The sequence below is a fragment of the Olea europaea genome, chromosome 18, assembly GCF_002742605.1.
Source record: "Olea europaea var. sylvestris chromosome 18, O_europaea_v1, whole genome shotgun sequence".
In the NCBI taxonomy this organism is placed as follows: Eukaryota; Viridiplantae; Streptophyta; class Magnoliopsida; order Lamiales; family Oleaceae; genus Olea; species Olea europaea.
The window spans coordinates 26,101,347-26,120,783 of NC_036254.1; the positions used below are offsets into that span (position 1 = coordinate 26,101,347).

The following is a 19,437-nucleotide window of genomic DNA, read 5'->3' on the forward strand; positions in this document are numbered from 1 at the left end:
ATTTACTTCAAATATAAAGTTCTACTGTAAAAATTAGATTTTGTAACTTCTCCTTCATTTATCATTATATAATACAATTTCATTATTGAACTATTCTATCTTGTGAATTGCTTTCAAATTACTGCTGAAGAATGAATTTAGGCATAAACACAATCTCAAATTTACTGACCATTTTTTCACACCATGTCTTTCTCTATAGACAAAATAATGAAGAAAAATAATCTTTTCGAGCAAGTGAAAGAAGAAGTAGGTGAAAAGAAGATGGACAAGTGAAGTAACAAAAGGTATGATAAAGTTTTTTTTTTAAATATTTTTTTGAATTTTTTATAGTTATTTTGATGTTTAATTATAGGTTTATTTTTCCAATTGTTGGCTTCTGAAATAGAGATGGACTAGATGGTAAATTTTTTAGGTTAAAAGATAGGAATCGTTGATGTACAATTTTTGTAGTTTTATTAAAAATATAAACTCAGATACTTCAATTTTTGGACAAATGCCAACCCCATTCATCTTATATAGGAAAAAAAATACAGGTCAACTTTTTGGTTTCCATCATTTTCAAAGCTCTCAATATCATTTGACTGATGGGGTACATGAAATAGTTATACAAAAAGTATATTTGTAAAAGTGTTTCTAAAATGCTATATTCTTTTTTGTTCTGGCAATCATTTAAGATACTTGAATATTTTTCGTATCCATGTCCTTAAATTTATCTGTTATGTTTGGATTATAAGACTTGATTAAAAAAACATTAGTTTGAATAATTATTTTAATTTCCTCCCATGGTTTTGTTTGTTTTTGATTTGTCCAATTATTGATTATTCCAAGTTTTAATACTATATATATAAATACATTAGATACTTTATAGATACATTATTTTTGTTGTTATTGAATTTTAGCTACCATCCCAATTGTCATAAATATATCAATTAATGAATATAATCTCAATGGATTTATTGAGGAGGATTGGAAATGGTTCATAAAGGTCATACAAACTCAAAGTGTTGATGTTATTAAGAAAATAAAAGATATAATTCTTAATACGCAAACTCTGGAACAATTATTAAAGTTTAAAGGAGTAACTCCTCAAGATATTAAATGTACTAATCACAGGAAAATACGGGGGCGGACTCACATGGGGTCATGTGGGGTCAGACGACCCCACAAAATTTTGGGTCTTTTTTTTTTTCAAAAAATGGTTGTTTTAACTCGTTTTCGACCCACTTTAATACATACCAAATGAAAAACGAAATATTGCATTCTTAATATCATTTCTAAGTATTCATGACCTAGTTTTTCGTTTTTTAATGGTGTGCGAAATGATCGACTATAGCTAAAGATACGATGTATTAAACTTTTAACCCCACAATCCAAAACGGTTGGATCCGCCCCAGGGAAAATATGCTTTTTTATTTCTCTTTGCTAATTATGGTATAACTTGTATTATTAAGCTATGTGATCAAAGTCATACAGGCACTACACACACTAAGTTTCTTGAAAATCTTTTTGCTAAATGTGATAGTATGGTTAAAATAGTTGCAACCTGTTTACTGTTCTTCAAAATTAAATTTGTCGACAGCCCTAACTCGTTTTCATGCAACCTAATGTATGAGCAAACTAATTTTAGTTCAAATTAGTTTTATTTACTTAAATATAGGCAATTTGTCTTTCTTTTTTTCTTTTTTTTTAATTCTTTCTTTTCTTCTTTATTTCATTGCTTTTCTTATTAGCTAATTGTTTATCTTATGATAATATATTTATAATTTATTTTCTTATTTAACTCAATGCAAATGGGTTCATTAAGTCGAATACTTATTTGCTTACAAAACTAATTTTCATTTACTCTTATATTTCATGCCCCAGAATACTTGCTTAGTTTAATAATTCTGATTGTCTTATCATCAATAATTCAATATTTGTCTTACAACATTGTCGAGCGATATAATTACAATTGCACAGTTACGTCACTCAGTAATTTCATTTCATGTTATCTACAAAAACAATGCAACAAGTAAACATGATGTAAAAACTGCAAAAATGATCACAATGCATAGTTTTAGTTCAAACTATTGTTTTCATTTAAATAAACATATTATTAGAAAATCAATTAATCCCATTACATATTCTCGTACTTAACTTTAGAAAAAAAAAAAATAGCGCTACCAACGACATTCTTATATATTTCTATATATATACAACTTCATCTTTTTATTTTTCTACCAAAAATAAGATGATTAATTAGAACAATTTTCGTACATTATACTATAATAATATAGTATAAAATAAGAAAAAAATAAAATAGATATTTTATAAATGGCACCTGTATACATTGAGAAACAGTACCACCTTTCCATAAAAGACTTTTCAACTCTATATATACATAAATTCTTTTTATTCGTACAGTGCACTATAATAATATAATATAAAAGGAGGTAGATATTTTACAAATGAAACTTGTATCCAATCAGATGAGAAATAGTACCAACTTTCCATGGGAGACTTTTTAACTCTAAAAACACACACACACACACACAAACTATCTTCAAATTTTTTATTGAGCTTAATTTTCATCCACAAAAAAGATATTTTACCACCTCATACGTACTAACACTTCAAACCTACTCGCTACAACACCCAAGTGTATGGTTGCAAATTAAAGCAATTATTTTTCTATTTCTTTCTACTTCATGTTCTATAAATATCTACTTTCTGCTAATTGTTTTATGATACCTTCACTTTCTCCTTCAGCATCAAATTTCTACAATAGTATCATAAATATCACACTCTCCAGCTACAACTACCAACGTTTAAATAGTCTGTCTTCATTTTATTGTAGGTAAGTTTTTTTTCACATTACTAAATTTTGATTTTAGTTATCTTTTAATAAAAAACAAGGAGTACTAAATTTTTACAGGAAACGTTAGATTATATGATAGATTTTTTATTAGAATTAGATTAGAAATGTTAAAAGTTTTTTTTACAGAAATAGCTACCTGTCTTGTAACTTCTTCTTAATGTAATCATAGCATATCAACAATGGTTGCATTTTACAAACTTATCCCCAAAGATTTCAACATCCAAGAAGAATTGGACCACAAAAGTCATAGCTGCAGGGAAACAACCACCTAAAACCGCTCGTAATACTATCAGCCGCTACCAAAATCTTCTTTTAATGGATTTAGAGGTAAATATATATTCATAACTATAACAATCTTCTCATTTTTGTTATAAATATTTGTTTTGCTAATATATTTATCTTCAACTAATTTCCACTCTGGATAACAAAGTCACTATCATTCTCTGTGATGCAAATATTACAACACTTGCAGAAGAGCTGAAACTAGGGAAACCATACATGTTATCAAATGCAACTGTGAAAGACAACATAAATGAGTTCAAGGGTTCACTTCAAGACAACATTTGGACTACAACAGGAAAGAAAAAGATAGAAGAACTCAACGAAGATAATTTAAAATTTCTCTTCTCGAGATATGAACTCACCCCATTCAACAAACTGGAACGATACATGGATAGTAATGCAGACATAAGTACGGTTACAAATGCACTAACTTATAGCCAATATAAGTTCATTTAACATTTCATAACTGTTTTATTTATATTTATTTTACCATATACAAAATATGTAACCACCACAATTTTCTTGTTACAGGTGTTATAGGAATTGTTATAGAAGTTCGCCAAAAAAGAATTATCCAAACCCAGTTTGGCACATAAGCATGTCTTCGGGATGTTGTGCTCATAGATAAATATTTCCAGACGGTGATGTTAACACTGTGGGACACTTTTGTTGAAAACGAATGCATTACAATAATTGAAAACATTGGAAGCAAACCTACCATATGGGCAACTAATTGAAGGTCTTTTTGTACAACGGTAAACAAAATGCAAACACAGCACTTTGTTTACATTCGTATTATAAATTTAAAAAAATAATTGATCCTATAATTCAAACTTTTTTTAGGTGTTACACTTTCTACAAAAGTCAATAGCACTTTTTTCATTAATCCAGAAATTGTAGCAGTCACGGATTACAAAGATTGGTCATCAAACAGAACTAAGAAATTTCTCCAATTTCTCTAGCTTCATAAATTCCATTTACAATAGTAAATTTCACACTTATTTGTTTGCTTTCTTTGTTACAGGATTAAAACAAACAAGGAAAAGCTTGACAAGCTAATTGAACATAAGCCGTCTATTGTAGTGACGTCATCGAAAGTTTCACCTCCAGATGAAAATAAAGTCATATCAATTGCTGACTTACAAGAAGTCTACCTGGGAGTAATTTCGAAAACACTTAATTAAACTTATATACTACAGATACATATTATTAATGTTCTATGATCAATACTACAAAAAATCTACAATTTTTCTTATTACTATATTTCTCATCTAACTACGTAGAAATGTTTAATGTGCAGAAAAAATTCTATTGGGTGAAAGCCCAATCGAAAATTACTTCAATAAACCAAAGATTTTGGTACATGTCATGCAGAAATTGTAAGAAAACATCCAATGCAGACTTGGGACAAATTCATAAGTGTCGTTTCTGCAAATTCGAACACGCGAAAGTAGTACCAAGGTAACATTACCTCTAAACCTATATTGAACTATTTATTAAAAACAACACTTTATTCAACAAAACTTACTATATAATTTCATTAACTTCTCTATATAGAGCAAATGCTTTTGTACATCTTGAAGACAGATTTGGAGGCTTGGATGCAATGATCATAAGAGAAACGACGGAAACCTTACTGAAAGCAAATGCTGTTGAAATTATGAACCATTTTGAAAAGGTCAACCGCAAGTACTACTAAACTCTTAACAATTATTTCCCTATATTTCAACACATTACACTCAAATACAATTTGCATATTCCAGGATGTGGATACACAACTCAACAACCTCATATGGACCGAGAATGAAGAAGAACTGCTTTTCTACCTAAAAGTGACACCAAAAAGACAAAACCCACCTGAATACCGATATGAAATAATCTTCATATTCGACTCTTCAACAACAACTGATGTTGATTCTTCAAATACAATCATGAAACTAGATCAAATGTTGTTGAAATTATGAACCATTTTGAAAAGGTCAACCGCAAGTACTACTAAAATCTTAACAATTATTTCCCTATACTTCAACACATTACACTCAAATACAATTTGCATATTCTAGGATGTGGATACACAACTGAACAATCTCATACGGATTGAGAATGAAGAAGAACTGCTTTTCTACCTAAAAGTGACACCAAAAAGACAAAACCCACTTGAATACCAATATGAAATAATCTTCATATTCGACTCTTCAACAACGATTGACGTTGATTCTTCAAATACAATCATGAAACTAGATCATTCTCCTGCAACCAGTGATATTAACAATTCAAGCACAATTGACGATAGTTCAAACAAAACATTCACAAAAGGTAAAGACAAGACGTACATCACAGATAACCAAGTTTCCATAAACACCAACGAAACACCTATACCAAATGCAAAGAGGGCTCTCTTTCAAATTCAAGACAGGAAAACTGAAATTCATGCAAAGAAGAAAATGAAGACTGATGTAAACTATGGACTCGATGAACATATCAATGTTCTTACCTCTGAAAAAAACCTCGAGTGAGAATTCACGTTTGTTTTTGGACAGTAGGCAATCCAACAGTGTGCCACTTCTATAGTTCTAAATAATAGCAACCTAATCTACAAATCTGCAGCAAACTCATGTTGAGTTTTCGGTTAAGACTCAATTATATGGTGAATTTGAGTTTCAAAGTTGAAAAGGTTGCTTTAAATATTTTGGTATCTCTTTTGTTGTTACGAATGTAAATACTCTAAAATCACAGAACTCTACTTGGTTGCCACTAATGTATCAAACTTGTTTTGTTGTCAATAAAGAATAGTCTTCTTAAATACATATTCCACTTTATCTATCACTTACACATTATTTATTCCTCAATTCTATTTCCATAAAGATGCATCTCGAAACACAAGTTGAATATACTGACATTAAAGTAAGGTACAATCTCAAAAACCCTCTTTTACATTCTAAAATTGTTCAACTTCTTTTAATATTTAATATTTTTTTCTCTCTCAACAGAGTCTACGTAGCTTTCGTATAAGTTTCTAAGCAAATTGTTTAATTAATATAATTGATTAACTGGTTCAATGAATATTCCCTTAAACTCGCATAGAAAACAAGGTATAACGTTAGTCTTTATGCAAAATCTCTCTTTTACATGTATAAAGGAAAAAAAACAAAATGATTTAACGAATTCAAGAACAGGAAAAATAATCATAAGCAAAAACAGAAAAAAAAAAAAAAGTAAGTTATTATAAAGTTTTTTGATTAATTGAACTAATTAAAATTAGAAAATTACATTTTAAAATATTTTATCCATCATAAAATGAAAATAAAAAAAATTAAATTAAAAAAATATCTATAATATAAAGAATAAATAAATTTTAAAACAATTTAAAAAATATTTATAGTAAATCAAACAGAAGAAAGTTACAAAAATTAAATAAAAAATATATAAATAATATTTATTTTAAAAGTAAAAAATAAGTTTTATCATCGAGATAAAGAAATTAAAAAAAAAATCCATCAAATTCTTTTTTATTATATAAAGAAAAAATAAATTTTAAAACAATTCTCAAAAAAAAAAAAAAAAAAAAACAAAATAAAGCAAAAAAAAAAATTGATTCCCCCTCCCAAAACACGACCTCAACCAAACTTTGAACTATCAATCACACATTGGCCCTTTAAATTTTTGAAAACGTCATTTTATCTTGAAATGCGTGAATTATACCCCCAATCACCCAAAACCACTTCAAGCTTACCGAACATGTGCTCCATGCCTAGGAATTCGTGTGAACGGAGCTCAAACTCTATTGACATGCATGGATGATCGATGACCTAATGCAAACATGAAATTAAAATTTCCTAAGCTAATGCAAACGAAGATTAAACAAATTAAAGGATACAGTAGGTTGCCTCCCACTCAGCGCTAGTTTATAACCCAAAAAATTTTTTTTTATTAAAAAAAAAAAAAAAAAATTTAAAAAAAATTCCAAAAAAAAAAAAAAAAAAAAAACTAAATCAAGCAAAACAAAGAACGTGCAAAATTAACTAAAAAATATTTAATTAAAATTAAAAAAATTAAGTTTTACCGTAAAAAAAGAATGAAAATTTTTTTTAAATAAAAAAATATTATTTATAATATGAACAAAACAAATAAAAAATAAATATAAATAAGTGTTATAGAAATTTGTCTCCATAACACGAAGTGGATCACTCCATGTTATGGAGTAGGATCCACTCTATGTTACGGAGTGGAATCGGAGTAGATTCCACTCTGTAACGCAGAGTGATCTACTCCGTGTTACGGAGTCAATTCCTCTCCATAACATGGAGATACCAATCCGTGTTATGGAGAAAAATTATCTTCATAATATGACTCCATTGTTTCTGTGTTATGGAATATCCACATTTTTTAATTTGCTTTGTTTATCAAACAAATATTTTTTTTCGATTTGAAATTCTTTTTGGTTTTTTTTCTCTTAATGATACTATTAGCAATTTTTCTAATTTTAATTAAATGATATTTATATATTCTATATTTAATGTTCGTATTGTAAAGAAAAATTTTTCCCAATTTAAAACTATATACAAATATTTTTTTTCCCAATTTGAAATTCTTTTTAATCCTTTTTCATTTTATTTTCACCTCTTTTGTTAGACATTTTATACTTATAAATTTGAAATTACTTTCATTATGTTTAATTATCGACAACAAATACTTTTTTTAAACATAAGCTATATAATTTTTTACTTTGATAATATAAGTTAATTTATTTTTTATTTGAAACACTATGATTGATCTTTTACTGAACATTATTAAATTGACTACAAATCAATACTTATCAATTTTATTTATATTTCGTTTTTCTTTTGTTTAATTTTTTTTTTCAAAATTGTTTTAAAATTTCTTTTTTCTTCATAATATAAATATATTTTTTTTCAATTAAAAAGTCTTTCATTTTACAATAAAATGTAATTTTTAAAATTTTTTTATGAAGAATAAAAGAAATTAAAAAACAATTTTCAAAAAATATATAATAAAAAAATAAATATTTAAAAAAATACTAAAACAATTTTCAAATGATGTATAATAAAAAGAAAAACAACTTAAACAAAACAATATTACAAAAGAAAATTTTAAGTATGATATCTTGTCCAGATATAATTTGTTCTTCATTTTACAATTATTTTCCTTTTCGTTACGTAATTTTCACGTGAATATTTGGTAATCTCAAAATTACGACAAATTATACACAACTACCAAGCTTATGTAACATTTAAATAAAATATATTCTGAGTAATCAGTCAAATACTCCACTATAATAATACAAATTACATTACTTCATTACAATCAAGGAAACGGACGGGGATGAAGAAAATATTCATTATTACAAATATCAACTGCAATTTTTCGTCTATATATAGTCATCCTGTCTGGTGAAACAGATTCTAACGAATGCCCCAAAACAACACATTCTATATATTTAAGCACAAAAACTCTACATTTCGGCCTGTAAAAAAATATTTTATGTTGTACTAAATTAGTACGTACGAATAATTATATTTTATAGTAAATAAGAAATTTTTTCAGTGTTTACCCGTTGTTCGTACACGGTAGGTATGGTATGATCTCTTGCTTCATATTTTTATTTCTATGTTTCCTTATATCTCGTCTCGCAGCAAAAGCTTCGTTGAACAATATAGAATTGACCACAGTAAGTGTTGCATTCGCATGTGCCTTCACTTGATATGGTGTATGCTCATTATGACTACAATCATATATCTGAAATTTTCACTCCAAAATATTGACTAAAAAAAGGATACCAAGTATTCCCCGAATATGAGCATGGAATTAACAAATACTTACACCCTACTCATGGATGACTCTCTTCAAGCAATTTGCCGTTGGCATATTGATTTAAAACGGTTCCATCTGGTATACCTTTATTAATTCCAGCGGCATAATCCCTTTGCCAAGTCATCATATTAGCACACTCATTTTCAAATTTAAAGTCCATAATGGAATATTCTTTAGACACAAGAGTGCAAACATCATTGATAAGTCGCCTCAAAAACTTCAACTCCAACTCAATTGCCTGGTAAAATAAATAAATACAAATTTAATATATTAAATATAGAATGAAATTAATTGTAATAGCTAAACTTTACTCATAGCAACATTTATATCTTTTGTTTGATTTAATAAATCTTTCAACCAATCTTTTCCATATATGTTCCCAACGCTATCTTCCAATAATGCACTGCATAGCATAATTAAAATTAGTATTGAAAAAATTGAAAAAAATTTAGTATTTAAACTAATAATTAATTTTATTTTTATTTTTACCTCGATTCATTCTTCACTATCCAATTTCTAAATATCAAATACTTTTCCATAGAATGGTCTTCCAAAGGATAATCTCTAGACGACGAAGATTGTATTTGTTTTCCCTTCCTTTTCGTCTCTCTTCTAAACATTTCAAAACTTCTGACGTGTTCAGACGTAGACACATTCTTTGGTTGATCATCAAGAGTTAAACCTCTACCAATAGGAATGTCTTGTTGTGTACAACTTATAATGACTTCCATGTTTGATTCCTAATCAGATAATTTCTTCAATAAGTTATCAGTTTGTTCATCAACATAAGATCGCACAGAACCTACACTAGTATTCACATAAGACTGCATGCTCTGATGACGATATTCTTGTTTCTGCGATTCCTCAACAACATGTTTATCAAACAAACTTGATAATGAATTGTTCATATAAGAATGCATACTAGACTGTATGTAATCATGTTACCATTTCTTCTGTTCTTCAAACAACTGTTTTTGGTTGTTAAGAATCGCATAGTAATTACCTTTTGATTCTTCAAGAATTTCAGCATTCAAATTGTAACATAAACCAGACCTATCTGATATGATGTGTTGCCTATATATTCTCAACATTTCTTCCATTTTTTTTTCAGTTACATAATTGGAACCACCAGAAGCAGAACTATACCCAGCTCCAGTAGAAGTTCTCGGAATACTGAGAACAGTTGTTTGCTGCACATATATATTATCCGAGAATTCTGGTACTACATTATCTAATTGCCCATTCACAATATCATCTAATATATTATGTTCATCGTCCACTAGCAATGACAAACTTTTATAACATGATGTCTGTAATTCTTCTTCTGTAGGCTGCAACATCGCAATTACTTGGATCTGTAATTACAATTAAACATAAAAATCATTTCGTTAAATTTAATTTTTAAATAATTAAATGCAAATATATTTGAGCATTCATGAAAAAAACATATCTTTTGAGCAGCCAAAAATTGTTTAACCATTTTTTCGTTCAATATTTTATTAGGCTTCTACTTGTACATTCGAGGACTTTGTGCCATTTTATATTTACAACATCTATACAAATAACTTATACATAATAAATCAATAAAAGAATACGAAAAAATACCTGAAAAGCTAGTGGAAATCATTGTAGTGCATACTTACATTCTACTTGTTCATTTCATTGCATCCTTACTATTCTTTCAAATTGTGACTCTTTCAAAGAACTTAACAAAACAAAACATGCTTTACGACCCACGGATACGCAAGAAACTCATCAAGATACTCAACCATACCAAGAGTTCTATAATGAATTTGTCTTGAAACTGGTTTTAACACACACTCTATCAACATAACTTAAATTTATCCCGATGATCTTCACACATGTGAAATGCTTCAAAAAGCATTCTACTCATAATTCTTCTTGTGTCATCAAAGTACTGATTTCTAAGACGATCATTACTATAATCAATTTCCATGAATGATTCATGGCAAGGTAATCCAGTAATCAAGCGGAATTCTTGCAAACCAAACCTAGCAACATGGCCAACTAACCGTACCGAAACTTCATTATTTTTCCCACAATTTGCGAGTCTCATTATAAATTCATGTACCAATTTACTACTAAATTGTTCTCTTTCTTCTCTATAAGCAGCTCCATAAATAAATCCATAAAAATGACTACACATCAAAGAACATTGTTAATCTGCTTCTATGAACTCTACAAAATCTTTCCGATATCCTCGATTTGGATATTGAATAATTGTAGCAAAAAACCATTGGTCTGGAGAAACTATATATTCTAGAGACATCTACATTAATTATTCAAAAATAAATATTCATAAACAAATCTAAAAATTAATCTACACAAATTATTTAAAAATTAATATTCATGAGCAAATCTAAAAATTAAATCAGAGAAATGTTATTTATAAATAAATCAACAATCCAAAATAAACAAATGCAACAATAAAAAAAAAAAATTGTCTTTGTTACAGAAACACCCATCTCCATCTCACGGAGGCGAGCTTTGTGTCACGGAAGAGGGTTCTCTCCATGACACAGAGAGCTCCTTCTCCGTGTAACAGATGCACACGCACTCCTTGACACGGAAAGCTTAAACAAAAATAAGAAACAAAAATATTATATAAAAAATCATCAATTCCAAAACCAAACTTTAATTCTCCACGATATATTCTCATGCCACAGTATAAATCTCTAAACGGTTACATTAAATGGTTACCTTTTCCAGCCAAATTTTCCAGCACAGTATGTGGGCATCTTATCCGTCTAAAATTTGTGGACGTCAATATGAGAATAGGAGAATGACCCTTCAACTTTAAATACAATAATAAATAAGTTGTGTTTTGTTTTCTTGTAATAATTGAATCCTTTGAAACTTTTTACACATAATACATATACATAATTTAAAATTCAATAAATTTTCTCTTCTTTCAACGTATGGACCACAAGATTCTTTTGCAATTTTTAGAGAATCTCTTCACAAAATTCTGACCTTGATAATGACAACATCCTTTACATGATTTTTAGGTAACAAATATTAAGATGTATGCTAACAAAAATTATAATAAAAATAATTGGTTACATTTCTATTTATCCATTATTATAATTTATTTTAAAATTTTAATAGTAAACACTCTATTGTAGGACAACTTGACTTCTTGAAACAAACGATCTAATCCAAAATATTCCACGTTCAAAAGCTAACTCTATTAATTATTTAGTTTTAAAATGATTCATTACAAAATCTAGAAATAAATTTTATATAGTTTTACTCATCACATATATAGGTAATTAATGAAGTCCATAAGTTAATGAAATAGTAAAAAAAAAAAAAAAAAAACCAACACATACATACAATAATAATCCATACATATTAATCATATATTGACAAGAAAATCATTCTAAAAACAACATAAAAAACTAATTTCAAACTACAGATTTGACATGCTAAAAAAAGGTCCAAAACACTCTCACCCGTGCATTGCATGGGAGAAACACTAGTTTAATTAAATGAATAAGAAATTTTGCAATGTTATTGTTCGAGATCATAAAACTAGCAATTTACATAAAAATCATATAACAAGAATTGTCTACATACAATCACCAACAGGAATTTAGATTGTTGGAAAAAATAAGTAATTTGTATGTAGATTTTTATTAATTAACATAATCAATTTTATAACATAAACATAATTCAACAATAATATAACATAAAATGGAGAAGAGATTTAGAAAGCAAGCCTTAGGAATCCGTCGAAGATGGTGTCCTAAAATCATGTTACCTTCCCTTCGTGCGGGTGATTTTGGCACTACAATACTCCAAGATAAAACTTATGTAGCTCACAACCAGTTCCTCTTCTATGAGCACAATCATTAGGAGATAAGTGAACGAACATTTATCAAGTTGCCAAAAGTATATGAATATAAAATGCACATGGAGAACTTTCAAACAGTTTTTAAGATATATACAATAATGAAATCTAATAACCTCTTATAGATAAAATTTCGACCCACACATTTATACTATTAAAACACAAGTTACAATATGTATTATGGTCTTTTAATTTTATGTTAAAACTTAAAATTAAAAGGTTATAATTTGAAGGGTTGAAACTTTTATTTTAAGTTACAACATAAAAAAAAAAAAAAAGATTTATTGTAAATTTGTTGCATTTGTATATTAAATTGAATTATGATCATTCAAATTAATCATTCAAATAGTTAGCAATTTATAGAAGAACCATATTTTCAATAATAGATGATTAGAAATAAATTTCTTTATGGCCTTATTAGTCATTGGAAGAATCTGTTGACCCCAAAAAGTGTTGCCAATAGATGCCGGTCCCACCCGCACATACGTGGGCTAATGTCCAACACGCTATGACACGTAGACGGTCTACAACGAGCGATTCAAAGGGTGTGGGAGTAGCCCAACGACGTGGGACGGTGATGTTCGGAATCCGGCGAGTTGTTCGTGATCCGATTATACAATAATTACCAACCGGTGTTCGTAGATGTTTATGTAAATATGTGTAAACTCGATTTGTGTATTGCAAGTAGACGAGAGAGAGAGAGAGTTGAGTAAAGTCTAATTCTTTGTATTGATTCTTGCATTAGTCATTTGATGTTACATAAGGGAAGTATTATAGTGATACATGTGAAATGGGAGCTCTTGGATAAGGTGGCACGTGGTCTCATCTCTTTGATTCAAACAACTTATCCTAGGCAGGGGGCTTGATTTGCTAGCTTGATGCGCATTTATTGTTTGTGCAGAGCCTCCATGCTAGTGAGAAGACTTGACCTTTATACTTATGAGAAACGTTCCATCAATCATTCGAATGAGATCTTTGTGTAGACGATCTCTTGGGAGAAGTGACCATGGAGGACGCTCCCATGTGGTTCGGAGGCTCCTGCATTAGCTTCGGGGCTTCGGCCATTTCATACAATACTTTCACTTGAGGGCTTCGGCTAACTTCAACCAGCTTTCGCATCATGGGGTCAGCCATAGGCCTCAGCATGTGGACCTCGATTACGATTATAGGCCTCGGTGAAGGGGGTATGCCTCGGATTGGAGGGCTTCGACCATAGCCCACCTCGGCAATATATACCGCCTCGGCTGGAATGCCACGTGGTTCGGCCTGAGTGGGCCATTGGCCCAGGTAGGTTGGCTAAGTATGACAATACTCAACAATAGTCCCCCAAGTTCAAGTATAGATATTTATGTCATGGTTGGAGTTTGAGATGTGCTGATGTAAGCAAATGATGAAGAGACCGAGGCTTTGTTGAGGTGGAAGCCGAGGTGGTTGGGGAACCGAACCTGCGAGGCTTGTAGGCCGATCGTTGAAGTTTAAGCTGAGGTGGTTGGAAAACTGAACCTGCGAGGCTTGTAGGCTGATCGTTGAAGTTGAAGTCGAGGTTCGATGGGAATGATTGTGCGTCGATAGCTGCGCCAGTGATTTGATGTTTTGTGCTTGTTTTCGAGGAAAAGCGGCTGACTCGTATGAGTTCCGAGGCACCTGCTGCCGTCAAATTAAAAACACAATTATGAGGACAGCTGGAGGTTCTAGAAGCAGACGCGTTGGATGGGGTGCGTGGGAGGCACGCTTGAATCTGAGGCGTAGGTTTGAAAAACCGTTTGAATTCAATGCCTCGGATTTATTCTTCAAGGGAGGGTTCAGATTGACCGAGATTTGATCTGACGGCTGGGGTTCGTCCTGGACCTCTATAAAAGGTAAGAGAATCCCATTTTTTAGGACTTTTGAAAATTTGCAATTTGATTATCTCTCAAAATCTCTAACTTTCAGGCGTCAAGACTGCCTGGTCTTTGATTTTCTGGCCTATCTCCGTTTGCGTAGTGTTCTTCCCTTAGGTGTTATTCATAGAAAAATCCCTTTTTGTTGTGTTAATTCAGTGAAATGGAGTCCACCTCGGGTAGGGAGCTGGTGACTGTAGCGTCGTTAGATTATGGGGTCAGTCAGAGGGGGGATGCCGAGGCTGATAGTTATGCCATGGCCAAGGACCCAGTAGATTATACTGAAGAGTGGGGGGCGTCTAGGGTGCCCTCAAGTATGACGTGAAAAAGGTTAGGAGAGATCAGGGAGAGATACAGTGTCCCCCATACCATAGAAATGCTAGTACTCGAGCCAAATGAGCGAGCCTGCTATCCGAGGCCCGGATGCGTGGCAGGCAGTAAATACCTGTTTAAGGCAGGTATGCATCTTCCTTTGCACCCCTTCTTTAGGGCGGTGTTGAGAAATTTTATGTTGTCGCCGACCCAAATTCTGCCAAATGGGTGGAGCCAGTTGGTCGGCTCGTACTTCCTGTGGAAGGAGGTGTCACTTGGGGAGGACATGCCTCTCTATGTATTCATGTCCCTTTTTCAGCCCCGGATCATAGGGAAGGAGTCTAGGGGGTGGTATTACCTTACACCTTGGGGGCTCACGCACCCTTTGTGGTGGGACTGCCTTCCTCCATTAAGGGGTGGAAGGAGTCTTTGTTCTGGGTGCTGGAAAAATGGCAGGTAGTGGAGGGGGACAAGGCCCTTTCTTGCACAGTGCTGACCCAGTACTACGAAACTCGTGAGTCTCCCAGCCCCTGCTTGTACTTCTGAATTGAACACTTAGAAAATTTCTAACTGTTGGGGCTTCCATTGCAGATTGTAGTATGAGGTTCGAGCTCAGCAGAAAAGAGTTCGAGGTGATAGAGGACATCTACAAGAGGCCTCTGAAGCTCTGCCACTTTGACCATCTGATTGACAAGAGTCGCTACTTCCTGGATTTTGGACTGATGGCATCCAGAGGTACGAGGCTCCCATAGTTGTAAATTTCTTTGTCCTTTTGATTGGATACTGATTTGCTGACCTAACGTTCTTATGCAGATAAATTCAAGAGGAAGGAGTACACGACTCCAGACATGGCTATAATTCTGAAGGCCACCACCACCGTCAAGGCTAGGGCCTTGAAGCCGGGGTCTAGTGGGGCCAAGGAGGTCCGAGGTAGGGTGGAGCGCCTTTCCAAGGACAGTACTCCAAAGGCTTCCGAAGAGGGAGTTTCCCAGAGGCAGGAGAGGCCAAAAGAGCCTTGGGGGAAAGAGAAGGTCCCAGAGGAGGCGAAGAGGAGGAAGCTGGTGCACGTTACTAGCTCGTCCAAGAAATTTGGGACATTAGTGTCCCACGAGGCCAAATCAACAAGCGAGCCAAAGCTGCTCGCATCCGCCTCCAAAGCCATCAAGTTAGAAATGGTCAGAGAGGCTGAGGCTGAGGAGGCCAGAGAGGAGGCTGCGAGGAGGGCTGCTGAGGCTGCCGAGGAGGAGGCAGCTAAACAAAAGCCTGTTCGGGAAAAGGGGAAGTCTCCAAGCTTCCTAGCTGGAAGGGAGGAGACCTTGGCCACAGCCTTGGTGGAGGCTCTTTCCCAGGAGGTCCGAAGTGCCACAGAGAGCTTTTACCGGTTCTGGACGGACAGGTGGCAGCTGCATGCCTCCTCCTACGATGCCACCGACCTAACGAGGGCTTTGGTGAGCCAAAGCGTCAGAACTTTCAGCCTCGCTCTTGAATGCAGGGAGGCCTTGAGTGATTTTCAGACAAGGACCCAGTCTTCGGAGGAGAAGACGGCCTCCCTTGCAAAGGAGTTGAAGGCGGCTAGGGCCGAGGCGGAAGAAGCTAGGGCCCCAAAACTTGAAGAAATGGTCAAGCTTGAGTCTGCCTTAGCCCAGATTGAGGCCTTGAAGAAGGAAGTCCATGAGTCACAGTACGAGGTGGCCTCCCTGACAAAAAAGGTGGAGGTCTCCAATGAGCACCAGAAAGTGACCGCCGAGGCCCTGGAGAAGGCAAATCTCTCCTTGGTGGGTGCCCAAGAGGCTAATCGGTTCTTGGAAACCCAACTCAAATGGTATGTGGATGATGCCTCCCACGATAGGGAGGAGGCGGTGCAGGAGTACGTCGCCAACTTCCATAATACAGAGGAGTATAAGAGCTTTAGTGCGTACTGGAGAAACTTTGCCTATGCCGAGGTGATGGAGCGGGCAGAGGAGCTGTATCCCAATTTGGATCTGACTCAACTTAGGTCTGAATTCGTGGATGAAGTACCTCAGACCCCCGCTGAGGAGGTGCAGGAAAATAACGCAGCTGAGGTAGAGGAGACCAATGCTGATGCTCAAGTTGTCGAGGCCCCAAGTACTGAGCGCCTCCCCCATCTACCCAGGCTTAGATTAGTTTTCTTTTCAGTCTTTCGAATGTAATGGCCTGAGGCCCACTTTTGTAATCCTTATTGAAGATTAATGTAATGCCTTTTTCTTTCATTGTTGTTTCTTTGTCCAAGTATACGCGCCTCGTTAAGCAAATAAACTTAAAAGTAGACAGAAGCACTAATAAAATAACATTAACTTGGTACCTTAACTTCAATCACTTAACTGGATTGGACAACTGTATGAGCCTCGAAACTTAAGCAAACGAACTTTACTTAAGCGTAATAACTGTATGAGCCTCGGACTTAGGCAAATGAACTTTACTTTAAGCGTAATAATTGTATAAGCTTCGGACTTAGGCAAATGAACAACTCCACGAGCCTGGGACGGTATGAGCCACGGACTTAAGCAAATGAACTTGACCTAGGCATAATAACTGTATGAGCCTCGGACTTAGGCAAATGAACTTTACTTAAGCGTAATAACTGTATGAGCCTCAGCCTGGCCAAAGGGAGTCGTGTGCTAGCACCTCGGATTTCAAGCGAGGTGGCCCAGAGATGAGACGCGAGCCTCTCCTCCGAGGTGATGACGCATCCCAGACATGGCGGATGATGCAACCATGTTGAGGCTTCTTCCCTTGGCGTTCAGCCTGGCCAAAGGGAGTCGTGTGCTAGCGCCTCGGATTTTAAGAGAGGTGGCCCAGAGGTGGGATGCGAGCCTCTCCTCCGAGGTGACGACGCATCCCAGACATGGCGGATGGTGCAACCATGTTGAGACCTCTCTCCTTGGCGTTCAGCCTAGCCAAAGGGAGGTATGTGCTAGCGCCACGGAGATCAAGCGAGGTGGCCCAGAGGTGGGACGCGTGCCTTTCCTCTGAGGTAACGACTCATCCCAGACATGGCGGATGGTGCAACCATGTTGAGGCTTCTCCCCTTGGCGTTCAGCCTGGCCAAAGGGAGACATGTGCTAGCGCCCCGGAGATCAAGTGAGGTGGCCCAAAGGTGGGACGCGATCCTCTTCTCTGAGGTGTCGAAGTAGTACAACACGTCAATTTAATTACTGAATTTTATTGAATCATACAAATGTTACAAAGGCTGGGAAAAGTCATCCAGCAAGATAGTACATTTATTGGTAATAGATTCTGAGGTGTTCAATATTCCATGGACGGGGTTGTGCCGTGCCATTCATGTCTTCTATCCAGTAAGTCCCAGGCCGAACCTCTTCTCTGATTTTGTATGGTCCTTCCCAGTTCGGGCCTAGGGAACTGGAACTAGGTTCCTTTGAGGACAGGAAGACCCTCCTGAGTACCAGGTTGTTGATTCAGAATGACCTCTTCTTGACTTTCGAGTTAAAGTACCTTGTCATCTTTCTCTGATATGTGCCGAGTTTCAATTGGGAGCCATCTCTTCTTTCTTCGATGAAGTCGAGGTCGAACCTCCGAAGCTCATCATTGGTTATCTCGCTGAAGTGCAGACGTCTCGTGGACGGAAGTCCGACTTCCACGGGGCTTATCACCTCAGTTCCATATGCCATGAGGAAGGGCGTTTCCCCTGTTGGGGTCCTTGTTGTGGTTCGGATCGCCCAAAGGGCTTGGGGCAACTCATCAACCCAGGTCTCTTTAGACACGTCAAGCTTCCTTTTCAGGACGTGCTTGATTGTCTTGTTCACGGCCTCAACTTGGCCATTTGCTTATGGGTGGTGAGGCGTGGAGAAGTGCTTCTTAATGCCGAGCTCTTCGCATAATTCTCTAACCTTCTTATTGTCAAACTGCTGTCTACCATTGTCAGGGACAATTGAGTAGGGAATCCCGAATCGACAAATAATATTTTTCGATAAGAACTTGGAGGTGTTGGCTTCAGTGATTTTTGCCAGTGGTTCAGCTTCGACCCACTTTGTGAAGTAATCAATAGCCACTATTGCAAAGCTTGCCCCTCCTCTGCCTTTAGGTAGGGGACCTATGAGGTCCACACCCCATTTTGAGAAAGGCCAGGGGCTGGAAACGACGGTCAAATCCTGCGATGGTTGTCTCTGCACCGGAGAGAAGTGCTGGCATTTATCGCATTTTCTTACAAACTCAAGGGACAAGGGTAGGCTAGTAGTATCCCTGCCTCAATATTTTTTGTGCTAGAGATAGACCTCCGGAGTGGTTGCCGCCAACGCCCTCGTGGACTTCTCTTAATATGTAAGTAGCCTCTTCTCCTCCGACGCACCATAGGAGTGGGGAGGAGAAGCTCCTCTTGTAGAAAATGTCATCAATGAAAAGGAAGTGGGCTGACCTCCTTC

The 19,437-nt window shown here is 34.8% G+C and overlaps 1 protein-coding gene across 1 annotated transcript; it reads left to right on the forward strand.

Annotated features, from left to right (window-relative positions):
- Positions 1-13,965: 13,965 nt before the first annotated feature.
- On the forward strand, positions 13,966-17,208 carry LOC111366926. The gene is made up of 6 exons (XM_022987608.1): positions 13,966-14,029; positions 14,230-14,301; positions 14,778-14,793; positions 14,885-15,029; positions 15,494-15,551; positions 15,851-17,208. Exons 1-6 carry the CDS (start codon positions 13,966-13,968, stop codon positions 17,206-17,208), a joined length of 1,713 nt encoding a protein of 570 aa, XP_022843376.1.
- Positions 17,209-19,437: the final 2,229 nt, after the last annotated feature.

Coding starts and splice junctions, on each gene's coding strand:
- LOC111366926 (XM_022987608.1), top strand. CDS start 13,966: ATGGGGTCAGCCATAGGCCTCAGCATGTGGACCTCGATTACGATTATA. Junction 14,030..14,229: donor TATAGGCCTCGGTGAAGGGG/GTATGCCTCGGA, acceptor TGCTGATGTAAG/CAAATGATGAAGAGACCGAG. Junction 15,552..15,850: donor GACCCAGTACTACGAAACTC/GTGAGTCTCCCA, acceptor GTTCTTATGCAG/ATAAATTCAAGAGGAAGGAG.